Source organism: Leuresthes tenuis, unplaced genomic scaffold (assembly GCF_036924035.1).
Source record: "Leuresthes tenuis unplaced genomic scaffold, fLeuTen1.0.hap1 SCAF_21, whole genome shotgun sequence".
Classification (NCBI taxonomy): domain Eukaryota; kingdom Metazoa; phylum Chordata; class Actinopteri; order Atheriniformes; family Atherinopsidae; genus Leuresthes; species Leuresthes tenuis.
In genome coordinates, this window is record NW_027325375.1 from 18,883,409 (window position 1) to 18,899,543 (window position 16,135).

Genomic DNA, 16,135 nt, shown 5'->3' on the forward strand with positions numbered 1-16,135 from the left:
ACACAAGTGTAAAATGGAAACCTTGAAAATGACTCCTTTCAAACTGTTTCATCTCGTTTATCACATTGATATTTTAGCCTGGATCTAAGTGGGCTACAAAATTAGAAGGTTCCAGCATTTAGTCGTGGTTGTAAAGTTTGTCCGTTTCTGTATTTCTGCTTTACAGGAGCAACCGTACTCTTTTTACACAGCGGCGGTGTTCAGTATTGTGGAAAAAAAACTAAGAGCGGAAGATGATACTGTCGTGATATGTTCGCACTGTATAATTCTCAGGAGAATAATTCCAGAGAGGAGTTCTTTTCTTGAGTCAGATCCGACGTTGTTGCAAATATTTAGCTGTAAAGATGAAATTTAAATCACATGAATGGTGTTTTTTTTTTTCCCATTTAGTGTATGTGTAGCAAAAGCTGCATTGCTGCGCTTTTTTATTAATCGTGTAATTGAAATCTGCTGGCACTTATTTTCAACATCTTAGATACAGATTTTAGTACAATATTGTTTTTAAAATGACTGATATTTACTTGTCTCGTGTGTAGTACCCGATGGGCAAATACTTTTAATTATTTAAGGTGACAAAAAAACAAAACCTTAAATTAAAGATTCAAAGGTTTGGTTGCGTTACTATTGAGCGACCGGTAGGGGGCAGCGGATGTCAGCGGTGGATGACCCGGATGTTGATAGGTTGCTGCGTGGATCCGGACCAACCACGCTGCTCCTGCTGCTGCTGCTGCTTCCTCGGCAATGGACGCCTTTGAGTTGTTCCGAAAACTTGGAGCTGGAGCTAAATTCGACTTGAAGAGATTTGGTCACGATGCCGCTCGGTTTAAGGTAACCTTAATATCCGTGGCTGATAAAACGCTGGTTGGGAATAGTGCTCCTATTTGTATACATGAGCCATTGCTACATTGCATGTTGGCTAACCCTCATTTATGTGACACTGCAGTGTTTTTTTTGTTTATCCTTTTGGACCTGGGGTGGCATTATCTGACAAAATTGTTAGAGTAATAATGGAATAAGTTTATCAACATAGTTTTTCACCTGTCTCGTGAAGGCTGCCAGGTCTCAGGGAGGGGAAACTGCGGCGAACCCGCTCTCTGCGATCGACTATTTTGGCACAGGAGCAGCCAATGGAGCCCAGAGCTGGGCCCAGCATCAGGAGGAACGACGAGAAGAAGAAGAGGATGCAAGTGAAAGTGGAGACTCTGAAGCAAGAGGCAAAAAGAATGAAGAAGAAGAAATAGACGTGAAACGCAAGAGGAAAAAGATTAAAAGGAACCGGACGGAGGATGAAGGTCAGTGTTCGCTTCTTGATTCATTTTCAAATGGTCAGTTGTATTTAGTTTTACGGGTGTATAGTTCATTTCTAGTCTGATATGTGTGGACTTGCTCCTTTTAGGAACAATATTTGACAATTGTGAAAGACAGCCTCGGACTCTACCATATAATTAATTGTCATATGATTAATTCATTTTATTTAACAATGAACCTGTGCTTTAAGCAGTGAAAGTGATGCTAAGTTATAGCTCTTGTGTGGTAACATATTATTCCACGGAATATATGATATAATATATCAGACGTTTGAAAGAGACTTCTGGATTTGGTTTGCATTTCCTATGTAAAAGCAATTTTTTGTTCCCAGTTTGAGTGTTGTCACGACAATGTATTTTGTACATAATTTTATGGATATAGATCTTCAGACCGGCACAAATTTCCATCATTTCCATTTCCTGTTTGTTTAACTCCAGGTGGTGACGGCCCACTGAACAAGAGGCAGGGAAGTGGCATCGCTTGGACGTCCTCATCGGAGAGAAAGATCCAAAGTCCACTGGGGGATGGGAAGGAAAAATCCTCCTCACTGAAGAGGCTGAAACATCTTCATCAAGAAAAGGTCCTTGTGAAAACTCATCCCACGACACAAAGACATCTGTGGTTTTATCTGCTGCTATCACATATATATAAGTCTGTTGATTGAACCAGGTGTCTCTCAGTTGAAGGACAACCAACTACTCATCTTTACCACAAAGACGCAACAGTGTCAAAAATATTAGTCTGTTTGCACCATCTCCAGCTGTAATTTTGTCCTCTAGATGTATCATTAACATCTGTTTCTTTTTGTTTGATTTCAAGGTGAATCGTATTCGATCTCAACACCGCATAAATGTGCATGGCTGCGACATGCCCGACCCCGTGTGTACATTCGAAGAGCTGCAGTCAGAGTACCATCTGAACCCGCGCATCCTTCAGAACCTCAAAGACGCTGGGCAGAACTTGCCGACGGCGATACAGATGCAGGCGATACCGCTCATGATGCACGTGAGTACATGCTCTGCTTTTCTGGCTGATGAACGGTGCGACAGATTGAGAGGACGTCTCAATGGTCCGGTTTCCCCTTTCAGAGTCGAGAGCTGCTGGCTTGCGCTCCCACGGGGTCCGGAAAAACGTTGGCGTTTTGTCTCCCGCTGCTCACCCGCCTGCAGCAGCCGGCTAACCTGGGCTTCAGGGCTGTTATCATCTCCCCCACCAGAGAACTGGCCAGCCAGGTACGCAAAGACACACACATGCACACAATTCTAATCTTCTTTTAGGATTTGATTGTATCATTGTTTTTAAAGCGGATACAGCAGTCGCATTTTAGGCCAAGTTGAGGACAAATATTGACTGAATATCCGAAATAATCATATGTATAAAACTGGTTGGTTGAAAACACGAATTCATTTCCATGACTGCGAAGAGACCTGAAACATGAGCCCGCCGATTCCCGTTTCCAGCTCAAAGTTAAGCTGGAGTTTATCTTCTGTTTGTGGTCTTATCACCATCGTCTGATCAGTTTTGTTGCTTTCAGACCTACAGAGAGCTGCTCCGCCTGTCAGAAGGAGTCGGCTTCAGAGTTCACATCATGGATAAAGCTTCCCTAGCTGCCAAGAAATATGGGCCGCAGTCCAACAAAAAATACGGTAAGAGGTAGCAGATGTTTTTACTTTTGCAGGGGTGCAGCATGAACCGTTATTGCCTTTGCTCACTTTTTAATCCTGCCTTTCTGTGTGCAGATATACTCGTCAGTACTCCAAACAGACTCATCTTCCTTCTCAAGCAGGATCCTCCAGCCATTGACTTAAGCAGGTAACATCTGACAGTTTTGTTTTCTTATCTTTCTTGTCTATTCGTGGTCTTCCATTTAACAGGACCACCTCATACCACCTCTGCTCCATTTTTAACAGTTTGGTTTTCTTTTTGTCGTTGTTGCTCAGTGTGGAGTGGCTGGTTGTCGATGAGTCTGATAAGCTTTTTGAAGACGGTAAGTCCGGCTTCAGGGAGCAGCTGGCTACGATTTTTCTCGCCTGCTCGAGTCCAAAGGTGCGCCGGGCTTTCTTCAGCGCCACATGCACGTCGGAGGTAGAGCAGTGGTGCCGCCTGAACCTCGACAACCTGGTTTCTGTCAACATTGGACACAGGTAACGCCCATCCCGTGGAACTGCTTACTCCTGTGGATTTATTTCTGGGTTTTTTTCTTCCTTATATTTAAAAAAAAATTATTGATTTGTTCAGAAATGCAGCGGTGGAGACGGTGAAGCAGGAGCTGCTTTTTGTTGGGACTGAGAACGGAAAGCTGGTTGCCATGAGGGACATCATCAAAAAAGTATGCGCACACCACAGAGATGAGATTTTTCTTCTTCTTTTTTTTATAAAGCTTTTAGGCATTTTGAGATTGGATGAAAGGATGTTCTCCTTCTGGTGTTTCAGGGTTTTATGCCTCCCATGCTGGTGTTTGTTCAGTCTATAGAGCGAGCGCGGGAGCTCTTCCACGAGTTGGTGTACGAAGGAATCAACGTGGATGTGATCCATGCAGAGCGCACACAGCAGCAGGTACTCGAAGACACCAGCCACATACCCCCATCTTCCCCAATTAGGAGTAAAAATTCTAAAAACAATGCCCTAATTTATCTTAAACATTAATTTTCATTCAAATCATGGCAATCCCGACCACAAGGCGAGCGGAACAAACAACATTCCTTTTCTGTGACTTTGGTGTCGATACCGGTACCAACATGTATTTCGATACTTTTCCAAATAAAAAGAGAACACAAAAAAATTTAATTATTGACTTTATTTTAATAGAAAATCTTAGAGCTATAACTATGCATCAGTAAATGAAATAGAATACCACAAAGACAGGCTTTTCTAATGCACAGACAACACAATTTTAAAATAAGTCAAATATAGAAGGATATCAATAGGCTATTTAAACCAGAGAAAGTGGATGGTCATTTCAATGCAGCTTTAATTTTTTTTTTTTTAGAGCTACTTTTGTGGAGAGTGAAGGGGGCTGGAGCTGCTTGCTTTTAGCCCTGAATGTGGCTTTTTGTCATGGGTATATGTTCACTGTCGTTCTCTGAAGTCCTTATGCAGGTCTGGGTGCTTGTCCTTCAGGTCTTTTGCCAAGTTGGAAGTTTTTCCACCCTTGCACAGTGGTGCTTCGGTATTAATGGCTTCACCATGCTCACCCTGGTTTACCTACAAGTTCCGGCGTGGTGGAGGTTGCAGCAGCTGCCCGTCTCTCCTTTATTTCTCTCTGTCGCTCCACGCTGCTCGCCTGCTCGCTCGCTTGCTTGCTCCGACTTGCTCGCCTCGGCTCAAAATACAACGCGGTGACGTAAAAAAAAAGTATCCAGGCGCATTATAGTTCCGTTTTAAATGCCTCGGTACCAATTTAGCACCGGCATACCGAACAAGCCTCCCCACTGGTCAGCTGATGTTGCTGGTTACAGTTGGCAGCTACAACTGGGGCATTAAACAGTCATCAGGAGGTGCAAATTTAAGGAAAATTAGTAGAAATTCTAATGAAAAGGTTTGTTTTGTAGTTGAAGCTGGTTCAAGACAATGAATGTGAAATTCACTCTCGCGTGAGCAAGAAACACAAACCATAGAGTAGAAAGATCTAATCGGATGAGGATTCTACTACTACTTTGTTTATAAGGCACTTTAAAAGCAACCACAGTGCTGTTCAGAAGAACAAGTGCAGAGTAAGTAAAATAATAAAAACAATGAAAAGTGAAATGAATAAAAGCTAAAATCTCGTCAACATATCAAGAAAGTGTGGAAAGACCAGCTGCACACTCAGCAGCAGCTGATCAACCGTTTCCTCCCTGTCAGTCACCTCTTTCTTTCAACTTTTACACAAAAGTGCCCCTAAATTTGAACTTTAAAAAAAAAAAAAAATCTGTAACTGTCAAGTAGGTCTTGAATTTACTTCTTTCTCCTTGGCTTAACCTGCTGCAGTGCCGTCCTGTGCCGGCACGTTCCTTACGCCTCCTTCTCTCTGGCTCGTCTGTTTCAGAGGGACAACGTGGTGAACAGCTTTCGCTCCGGTAAGATTTGGGTCTTGATCTGCACGGCTCTGCTCGCCAGAGGCATCGACTTCAAAGGAGTGAACCTTGTGCTCAATTATGACTTCCCCACCAGCGCCGTGGAGTACATCCACCGAATTGGTCAGTCTGAACAGTTGAGCGATTACTGTTTTTGTGCTTGTTAACGGGCTATTCTGTACCAATAAAAATGAAAAGATCAAGCGGTAACAAATATGGTCGTCGCTGCCACAGTAATGTTTGCCGTCTGCACTCTTTTTGCTCATCTCTTTGCTTCTGTATCTCTGCGTTTGTCCCGCAGGTCGTACTGGCAGAGCTGGGCACCAGGGGAAGGCCATCACCTTCTTCACAGAGAACGACAAGCCACTGTTGCGCAGGTATGAAGAGCAGACCGTTCGGCTTGTTTATATCGAGGGGCAGACTGGTCATCAAATGGCAAAGTTGAGGCACAGCCAGGTGTTCACGTGCATGTTTTGCTCAAGAAGGGAGCAGAAATGAGTTTAAGAAGCATACAAAGGAAAAATGTTACCCTCCCTTCCTTTTATCCCAAGTCCATGTTAAACCAGTTTCAAGCATGATGTTGAACGAATTAAAGACTTTTTGCGTCTGCATCCCTGCTATCAGATGAGAAATATGCTGAATGTTTGTGTATTTCACTTGAACAGCATTGCAAACGTCATAAAACAAGCTGGCTGCCCCGTACCCGACTATATGATCGGCTTCAAGAAGATCCACAGGTAACAGAGATTTTCCCTTTTATTTATTGCCGAGTTTGTCTCTGCCATTTAAGGCTTTGATCGCCCTGGTGTGGACATTTATGTTTGTGTTTCAGCAAAGTAAAGCGGAGACTTGAGAAGAGGCCTCCCAAGAGAAGCACAATTTGCACAACTCCTCGCTTCCTAATGAAGAAGAAAGGCAAAGCACCGACAAAAGGACAGAAGCAGTCACCAAGTGGAGCGCAGAAAGGAGAGAATGGGCCTCAGGCAGCGATGGGACAGCAGGAAGGGAAGAAGAAAGCAAGAGGAAATGGACCGAAGACAAAGAATGGAGCTCAGAGACAAGGACAAACTCAGAAGTCCTCAGGAGCTAAGTTAAAAAAGTAAGGAGGGTGTTCTTCACTCAGACTTTCAAACACTCTCCCTCACGTTTGGCCACCAGCCATCAAAAAGTCGTGCTCACATGATTTGATCTGACAAATTAGTCTTTTTAATTCCCAGTAATTCTGATGTTCCCTTTTTGTCCTCACCAGGAAAAATGGGAAGAAGAAGGTGCCGAACGGGGACTAGAAGGTAGTGATGCAAGCAGACTGAAAAGAAGATGGATGGAGGATTATTTATTTTCCTTTTTACAACTTGGTCTGTTTTCTACTATTTTCACAGTTGTGAATTGTATTAATAGAATATAAAATAAATCTTTACACAGTTATTTTGTTTGCTTAATTTTGCTCACCAGCCAAAGCACACATTCCAATCCTTTAAGAGGAAACAAAGGTTAAAATGACTAAATGATGAACACGAAAGCATGAAACCGCAATGTTTTTTTATTTCTTATTTTAGTCCTGGTAAGAAACTATAATGTAGCAATGGACAACATATTGGTGATAAAGGAGATCACTGGTTAATTTGTTTTAATAATTGGATAAAACTATACGATACAATAAAGACCGCTCAAAACTGTAGAACTGATGCGTTGTTTTAAGCACCTGGTTCATTCCGAATGATAAAAGATCACAATAAACCTCAGCATCTTTAGGCCACTTGAAGCTCACAATACCTATTTTAGAAGTCACAATTCTGTCATTAGGACCAAGGAGGGAAGCTGATTTGCTGTCAATAAAAGGTGCATCTGCAATGTTCTGACTAGAAGAAACAGGTGGTGATAGAAACCGGATCATACATTGGCATACTGATCGGTTTCAGGGTTATAATTACAGGATTTAGTCAAAAGTAAAGGGCCATGAAATGTAATTTAAAAAAAAAAAAAAAAGACCCATTCTATCAAAAAATTATCCACTCCAGAAAATGCTTACGAGCTTTAAAAGCTACTTCGAGAAGATGCTATATAAACTTTGGCATGTATACGCACAAACTGAAGGATTTAAGAAGGAATCAATGTGTGCTTACGCACATCGGGCCCGTGTTGTGGAATAAGCTTCGGGACTCTCCACAAACAAAAGGATTAAAACGCCACCTTTACCAAAAGATATTCAGGAAAATGTAGCAGCGACCATATGATGAAAAACTATTTGAAAATCCCGATAAGAAGTAAGGTCGTGCTAATCCTTGGTAGGTTTCTTAGTTTACTTTTCTACATAACTTGTACAAACCTAATCTTGCTCTTTTACAACTTTCTTACATCTTTGCTCTGCAAGCCATGTCATCACATACTTTCAGCAAAGTCTGCGGGACCAATGAGTCGGGCTGATGCGTGAAATGCAAATAAAACAGAATGCAAGGGTTTGCAAATCTCATAAACCAGTATTTCATTTATAGAGCAAACAGCATATTTACGGAGCATAAAAATTAAAAATATGAGCCCCTCTCTAGAATCTGATATCAGCAACATGTTTAAATAAAGTTGAGACGGGTGCAATAAAAGACCCGATATAGGCAGAGTCTCTCAGAAGTAAAGATGAACAGAGGTTCAGCAATCTCCAAAAAACTGTCGACAAATTGTGGAGAAACTTCAGAAAAATGTTCCTCAGGGTTCACTGTTCCATTAGTGCGTATGGAACTGGAAACCAGCACCTCTGGAAAGGTATAAACAGGTTTCAGAGCAACATATGCTCCCATTCAGATGATGTCTTCTTCAGGGAAGGCCTTGCATATTTCAGCAACACAATGTTAAACCACATGCTGAACCACAGAATCTGAGTGCTGGACTGACCTGCCTGCAGTCCAGATGTTTCACCACCTGAAAACATTTAAGATACAACAAAGAAGACCCAGGACTGCCGAGCAGATGTTTATAGACTATTGTTAAAAGAAGAGGGGATGCTATTCAGTGGGCAACAACATGAAAGGTGAAGTGAATTTCTTATTTTGTCACAATGGAAAAGTTTGAGTGGGAAGTCTTGGCAGCTGATATTTTCATATGAGCAAGGTTTGCTGAGGGTGACTCAGTCCAGCGTGAACAACAACATCAGACATTTCTGGAATTTACCAGAACCAGAGCCAACAAAAACAAAAAAAAGTTAACGCGAATCACAAGAAGCGAAACAGTGATAACTAAAACAAACACTTCCGAAAAGTAGTGACGCCACAAAGTGTTATCTTTTATCAGGAGGTTGAACACATTTATCTCAGTTATGGGGGCTCTCAACTACCGACAAGTTCTATCGATGAAGCAACAAACCCTGGTTTATGTAAGTCAAACTAGAATAACTTTATTATTTTATGACCACACCTCCTCTTTTCATCGTAGTGAGTATGACATTGTTCTTAACTTTTATCCACAATTGTTTTTCTCTTTGATAGCTCTTGCAACGAGGACACATTGCACAAAATATGGGAACAACCGACCCTTATTGAAATAAAGCAAGTATTCAGTATCAAAAAAGACTCAAATAAAGTAAAAATATGTTGACTTTAGAACTTTAGAAGCAAAAAAGAAGCATCAAACACATTGTAAATGTTCATACCCTTAAATACAACCCATAATACATACCTAACGACATTCTTTTTTGACTAAACTTAACTAAACAGCAACTGGGACGAAGCATCATTAACCCAAGAGGACCTGAACCTCAGTCTCCTTGGTGAGAGTGCAGTGACTGTGAAACTCCACCTCCTCTGAACACAAACTTACAGCTTGGCATAGATGCAATCACTACTGATAATGGCAAACTGTTTGGCTGACAACACCTGAAGCATTTGAAGACATTAAAGCCGTTTTCACTCATGCAGTGCAGTCCTGGAGATGTTGTGGAGTGAAGACAGGGGCTTCCTGCTGTACAAGCTTTGAGCTTTACTTTCATTCAGCATCTTAAAAGTTAAAACAATGAAACATCTCCCCCTGCTGGTCAGTGGAAGTAACAACGATTATCTGTCTCCATGCCACTGTGAGCTCATTGTTCTTTGCTTTAGGGCTGTCCTATGAAAGGAAAAGTTATGGAGGCAATCCACCTTTCTCAAACGAACCCAACCTGCTCTGACTCGTCGATTGTTGGATGCAAATTCAATGCATGCTCCCAAGTTCAGGAAAAGAGTTTCATCATGCTGCATTGCCCCTTTAATCTTGACACAATTCTCTCAGCTCTTCATCCTCACATTTGCTTTTGATCCTGAACAGGTAACATCCATTTTAGACAGAGTGAGTGCAGAGTTATGTGCTTGCAGCTCGTCCTTTAAGCCATGTGGACAGTCACTCTTTCCAGTGGGAAAAAACTGTCTTTTTAGCCCTTGTCAGGGCGACACGTGAATTCCCAAGCCTGAAATCTGTCTCCTCTTGCTCCCAAAAGTCCCTCCTGATTTTTCACTAACTCAAAACAGGTCTGAACTGAGAACACTGATGTGAACTCGAAGCCTGATATGCACTGAGTTGCAGGCCTGCCACTACACGAAAGCTGGAGCCTCGTGGTGTGATGTGTGCGTTTTTGTGTGTGATTGTTTAATCAGACACGTGCCCACTCCCCCTGCTGGTCGCAGCCTGTGTGTATCGTGCATCCCTCCTGATCCCATTTTACTAAAAAAAAAAACCGACTGACTAAGGCGCTGAGAGGCTTTACTCACTCCTTATCTGAATATGAGCATTCATTTAGTGACTATCAAACTGGATCATCTTGGGTCACATCTGGTTTAGTAGCACAGAGGTTGCTAGTGTTTTATGAGCTCCCTATTCTGGACAAATGATGTTTTAAGTATTTTTTTATGAAACTGGATGACACTACCTCGAAATATTCTGTTGGCAGTGAACGAACTCCAGAGTGGCTGTGTAAGCCTGACATGTTTTGGTATCTAAATTTGGACGTTGTGCTTGCTTGACGATTTAAGTGCGAATGAAAGGTTCAAAAGGTTGAAAATGAGCTGTCCTGATCTTTCCCCCCGGTCTGGGACTGGTCGAAATAGGTCCCCGAACAAATATGAAAAAGTTGAAAAAAGAGCAAACAGCTGCACGACTGTGAGGCCAAACCAAAAAACAGGCTCTTTGGATTAGAGGGTACAGGAGACGGGTCTCTGTTGCCCACATGATCCACCCTGTGTGAGATCTAACTGTATCAGAGTCCATGTCAGCCTATGTCTGCGTAGGCGCTCAGTCTTCATCTTTCTTGAAGACGTTTCACTTCTTGTCCAAGTGGCTTCTTCGGCTCTAACGGAGTTGGGACATTCACGCCTTGGGAGTTGTTGAGGTCACATGTGCACCACTGACCCACCCGCTCATCCTGTGGGTTGTTTAGGTCTTTTAGGTCTTCAACATATTTGCTGAAGATTCAGCATGTGGATGGCTGTGAAAAGGAGGAAAGTCGTGACTTTTTTGTATGTGTTCAAGAGATGATACCAGAAGCCACCTCCTCTGTTTCATGTTGTTTTTCCCCTTTTTTTTTTACTGCTTTCTCACCCTATCAGTGTGCTGTCATAAAAAGCATGTCCCTTATCCTTGAGTTATAGTTGAATCACTGAGAAAAAGTTTTCAGTCTACTCTAATCTAACTCAGCAACAGATATGAAACATTGAAGGTCTTGTTTCTATGTCTTGTTGTATGTTAACCTTGCTGTGAAAAATTTTCCAAATAAACCAACATTTAATTTGACTTACCGTGGAAAAGTCATCAGCCGCCCCTTATTTCTTCATATACTGATCAATGCACTGATTAACTGATCATCAGTAACTGTGAGCAGAAGTTTGCTGGAGCATTCAGCTTTGTGTTAACATAATGCCAAGGAGGAAAGACATCAACAATGATCTTAGAGAAGCAAATGTTGCTGCTCCTCAATCTGGGAAGGGTTATAAGGGTTATCTATCACTCTACAGAGAGAAAGGTTAGTAGTAAACATTCAAGACAGCTGTCAATATTCCCCGGAGTGGACGTCTCAGCAAGTTCACCCCAAGGTCAAAAATCCAAGAGCTACATCTCAGACTCCATAGGCCTCAGTTAGCATGATAAATGTTAAAGTTCATGACAGCACAAAGCCTCTTCTCTCTAAAAAGAACATGGCAGCACAGCTTAGGTTTGTAAAGTTACATCTGAACAAACCACAAGACTTCTGGAACAATGTCCTTTGGACAGACCAGACCAAAGTGGAGATGTTTGGTCATAATGCACAGCAGCACGTTTGTAGAAAACCAAACACAGCATATCAGCACAAACACCTCATACCAACTGTCAAGCACGGTGGTGGAGGGCTGATGATGTGGGCTTGTTCTGCAGCCACAGGACCTGGACACCTTGCAGTCATTGAGTCCACCATGAACTCTTCTGTATACCAAAGTATTCTGGGGTCAAATGTGAGGCCATCTGTCCGACCGCTAAAGCTTGGCTGAAACTGGGTCATCGACAGGACAATGATCCCAAACACGGCAACAGATCTACAACAGAATGTCTGAAAAAGAAAAGAATCAAGGTGTTGCAATGGTCCAGTCAAAGTCCAGACCTCAACCTGACTGAAATGCTGTGGTGGGACCTGAAGAGAGCTGTGCATAAAGCAATGCTGCAAACCTCAATGAGCTGAAGCAACGCTGGAAAGAAGAATGGGCCAAAATTCCTCCACAACCATGTGAGAGACTGATAACGTCAAACAGAAAACCATAACTTCAACTTATTGCTGCAAAAGGGGGTTCTACAAGCTGTTGGATCATGGGGTTCATTTAGTTTTTCACACGCTGCTTTTGTATTTTGCCTCTGTTTTTCTTTAATAAATAATGACACAGTGTAATACGTCATGTGTCATTACCTCATTTTCAGACCTCATAAGGACCGGATGATTTTTTTTATGATGTCCTGATACATAAAACCTTGGGATTAAATGAGGTTACACTTTCTATTTCAAATGACTGTAGCTGTGAAACAGAGTGGGAGAAGAGTGACTAAATTTAGTGATGAAGCTCTCTGCGGAGAGAGAACAAGTCAAGGACATGTTTGATTTACATTAGATAGTGAACAGTCCTTAAGTTATAAAATCAGGATAGGTCTGCTATGTAATTTAAATTGTGCGTTGTCTCTTATTTATGGCACATTATCAGCCCCAGTAAAACTGCTCTAATTTCAGGTTTTGTTGCACATTCAATTAGGTGAATCTGACAACTGAATGAGATGATTGGGAGAATTACTTCATTTTCTTTTATCCTGAAGAAGTTACAGAATCATTATTACATCACAGGGTGTAATAAAGAGTGAACTGATGAGTGTCAATCCATGTATTTTCAGTTCTTCTTTAGGACACAAAGATGCAGCTGTTCTCAGACAGTAAGAGACTGGAGGACAAGCCTTTGTCTTTGGCTGACACCTAGTGGTCGCTGGTGGTATTCCCGAGCGAAGCAACCAGAAAACAAACGACCGTAACAGGATGTGGCAGGTTTTTGTGTGACAGCTTTCTACTTTCACATTGAAAAAAGGTGATTGTGATATCACTGCAATATTCCCCACCTTCGATGTATTTGGCAGGAGTTGCCACTGAACACAAGTTCTGAATTTTTTTTAGATAAGGCAAGAAATAAACTAACTAAAATAAAATAACTGAGAATTTTATAGATTTGTATTGTCCAAATGTCCAAACCTGGGATCACTTTATCAATAGAAAATTGTCTCTGTTTGCTTTTTAATTTGATCCTATTTGGGTCGTTGGTGGGAGATTGAGTTTTTCATCAAATTCCTGTGTTTAAAGCTCACTGTTAGACTGTACCATTATTGCCCAACGGAGGGAAACCACAGCCATCCACAGTACCAGACACCCTTATATTGGGCATACTATACTGCCATGTATTGCTCTATCAAGCCTTTTGTGATGGTCACTATTAGATTATTTTCATTTCTCACCTTATTTAGCTCCTGTTGCTGTCTGATTGTGAAGAGTTGCCATCTACTGGCCTGATCAGACCACTGGAGTTGACCGATCACAGCTTCTTTTTCAGAAAACAGCTAATACGTGCTGGTTTGCAGCACTCATGCGGGGTTCTGTGGTGCTTGTTTTCCCCTCTTTCCTGTTTTCTGAACCCCCAGCTGGCTAGAAGCAGATGGCCGCCCTTCCTGGTTCTGATGGAAGTTTCTTCCTGTTTAAAGGGAGTTTTTTCTTCCCACCATCACCTTGTACCCGCTCAAGATGGGAGATTGAATCGAAGAGAAGTTTCAGTGCAATCTGTTGATTTCCTCAGCTAGCTTGATAGCACTAATGTGGAGTTTAAATAATTATGATTGTATTACAATGAATTGGACTGCGTCTTTAAAGTGCCTTGAGATGACATTTCTTGTCATTTAGTCCTTTAAAAGTGAAACTGAAATGAATTGAACGGAACTGTCGTCCATTTCTTTGGGACTTTAAGCCCATGTTAGGTTGGGGGGAGCCAGCAGCTTGGTCTTAAAGTTGCTCGCCTGGAAATAAATTTTAGAATTAAAATAAGTAGAAAGGTACACTGGCTTGTGGTTTTTGGCCTTTTCAGGTCAATGCTTACTAGAGGGATCAGAACTCTGACATTATGCAACTGGTTGTTTGAACAATCAGCTGTTTCCTAATAGGTTGAATATGAGCAATGGGACTTCTTTATTCTTGAAGACGTCTTACCTCTCATCCAAAAAGCTTGGTGAGTTCTCAACCTTTCAGACAGGTAAACAACTCACAGGTCGAGACTACTACTTCTTATAAGCCGAAACTCTCCAAAAACTATTTAAGATCTGACAAAAACTTTTGGATGAGAGGTGAAACGTCTTCAAGAACCAAGAAGAGGAAGGCCAGTTGCCCTTATTCTAGCTGTTGGGATTACTATTACCTGGATGATTGAGAATCTACACTGACTGGCTGTTTCGTCCTCTAGTGAATAAACCTTTCTGTTGTATGAATCCAGGGCCACTGGTCTTGTTGGTGTCTTCTTTCTTCAGGTTTGGTCTCCAGTTGGTCACTACACAAAACCACACGAACCAGTTCATAAAAGATTTGCTTGACAGTTTGATCCAGACATAGCTTCAGCCTTTAAATCTCTTTTATATAGAACATTTACTATCAAGTAAACTCAGTGGGCTTAGAACAGGAAGGCAAAAAATGAGAAAACATAAATGCAGTACTGTGTAAGTCTTGAGCTTACCTTTATTTCTTAAAATATTTCGATTGAAACAGGAAATAGTTGCAGTGATTTACTGAAATGCGCAAACATAAATAAGAATACAGTAGATAAGACAGAAACAGAGCTTGTACAATTATAATGAGCTCTAAAGTGAATATTTGTTCTGAACACCTTTATTCTTCAACACAGCCTGAACCCTCTTTGACCAGCTTTCTGTAATTCATTTAAATAGTCTTCAGGAATAGTTCTCCAGGCTTCTTGAAGGACATCCCAAAGCTCTTCTTTGGATGTTGGCTGCCTACTGGGCCAACAGCAGATGGATCAACTGAAGGTCCAGATGCATCTCTCAGGTTCTATGTCAGGTCTTTGCTGGATTTTTTTCCCTCTTTCTTAAAGATGTCACTTTCAGATACTGTTCATCTGCTGTAAGTATTTTTTGTTTAGGCCTGACTCTTCTTCTTTTGTCTTCCACTTGTTCAGTTTCCTCAAATGTTTTAAGGACAAACTGCACACCATGCTGAGATATGCCAAGTTTTCAGCTAATAGCTCTTTGGGGAATCACCTTGTTGGAGCAAAAATACTATTTTCTGTCTCTCAAACTGTGTTATCTTTGTTTTTTTATTGATACAACTAAAGAAATGGGAACAAATGATGTGTCTTTGTGACAGGCTGTGACAGTAACAAAGTGCCTAAAGATTCCATTTAAAACTGGTTCTTTGCTAAGTTGTCTGTTCTGTGTAGACACAACACTGGTTCATCCTTTGAGTTAGGACCCGCCTTTTTCTGCTTGAATGGCTTATAGGGCAGAGTTAAGTGAGTTAGTAAAGAAAAAACACATTCCTCTGAAAATGGTCTGGACTGAAAATGAGTGAAAAAGCAGCCAATGTCCAAAGAAAAACTTTGAAAGACATTCAGAAAGCTCAGAAAGACATTCAGAGAACTATTGCTCAAGACCACGTTAAAAGATTACAAGGAAGTCTGGCTGCTTGGAAGGAAACAGAAGAAATGAGGGCTGGATCAGGAGTTTTGTACAGGAATGTATATAAACAAGGTCAAATATACACATATACACATATCTACAGACTTAAATACACAAACATTCATACGTGCACACACTTATATGTACACTTACATTCTATTAGTAGTGACAAATAAGTGAATAACAACATTTAAGAGGCCTTACAGCAGTAATAGCAACACACATAACAAACTATACATTATGATTTGTTTTATCTTTAATCCACATAATATAAGTCATGTCATCTTAAACACATTTTTGTTATTTGGTCATTTTTTTTCAGACTGAGTGGCACCACAACCATTCTTTGGTGATTGAAAATAAAAAGATAAAATGTCAGTATTTTATCTACTGTGATTCGTGGCTTTATTTCCAAATGTAATTATCATTCCAGATAAAGTAACTGTATGTTGAAAGGTTGCTGTATGTCTGTGGGCTATTTGCATGGGTGTTATGTCGCTCTTAATGACAAAGTTATACATTCATATGTGCTTGATCCTACCGTAGTTAAACCCCGCCCTTGTATTTCGTTTCAGTCGGAAATA

General features: G+C 41.2%; 1 protein-coding gene across 1 annotated transcript; it reads left to right on the forward strand.

The window, feature by feature from the left end:
• The first annotated feature begins 675 nt into the window (after positions 1 to 675).
• ddx52 (DEAD (Asp-Glu-Ala-Asp) box polypeptide 52) lies at positions 676 to 6,758 on the forward strand. Its single transcript, XM_072375072.1, has 15 exons — positions 676 to 828; positions 1,052 to 1,292; positions 1,746 to 1,888; positions 2,128 to 2,313; positions 2,397 to 2,540; positions 2,843 to 2,954; positions 3,048 to 3,120; positions 3,249 to 3,452; positions 3,547 to 3,637; positions 3,742 to 3,864; positions 5,336 to 5,486; positions 5,665 to 5,740; positions 6,029 to 6,100; positions 6,196 to 6,462; positions 6,613 to 6,758. Exons 1-15 carry the CDS (start codon positions 742 to 744, stop codon positions 6,647 to 6,649), a joined length of 2,007 nt encoding a protein of 668 aa, XP_072231173.1. The 5' UTR covers positions 676 to 741; the 3' UTR covers positions 6,650 to 6,758.
• Positions 6,759 to 16,135: the final 9,377 nt, after the last annotated feature.

Excerpts from the sequence above, each read along its gene's own strand:
- ddx52 (XM_072375072.1), top strand. The coding sequence starts at position 742 with ATGGACGCCTTTGAGTTGTTCCGAAAACTTGGAGCTGGAGCTAAATTC. Across the intron at positions 829-1,051 it reads ACGATGCCGCTCGGTTTAAG|GCTGCCAGGTCTCAGGGAGG; the intron begins GTAACCTTAATA and ends TGTCTCGTGAAG. Across the intron at positions 5,487-5,664 it reads GGAGTACATCCACCGAATTG|GTCGTACTGGCAGAGCTGGG; the intron begins GTCAGTCTGAAC and ends TTTGTCCCGCAG.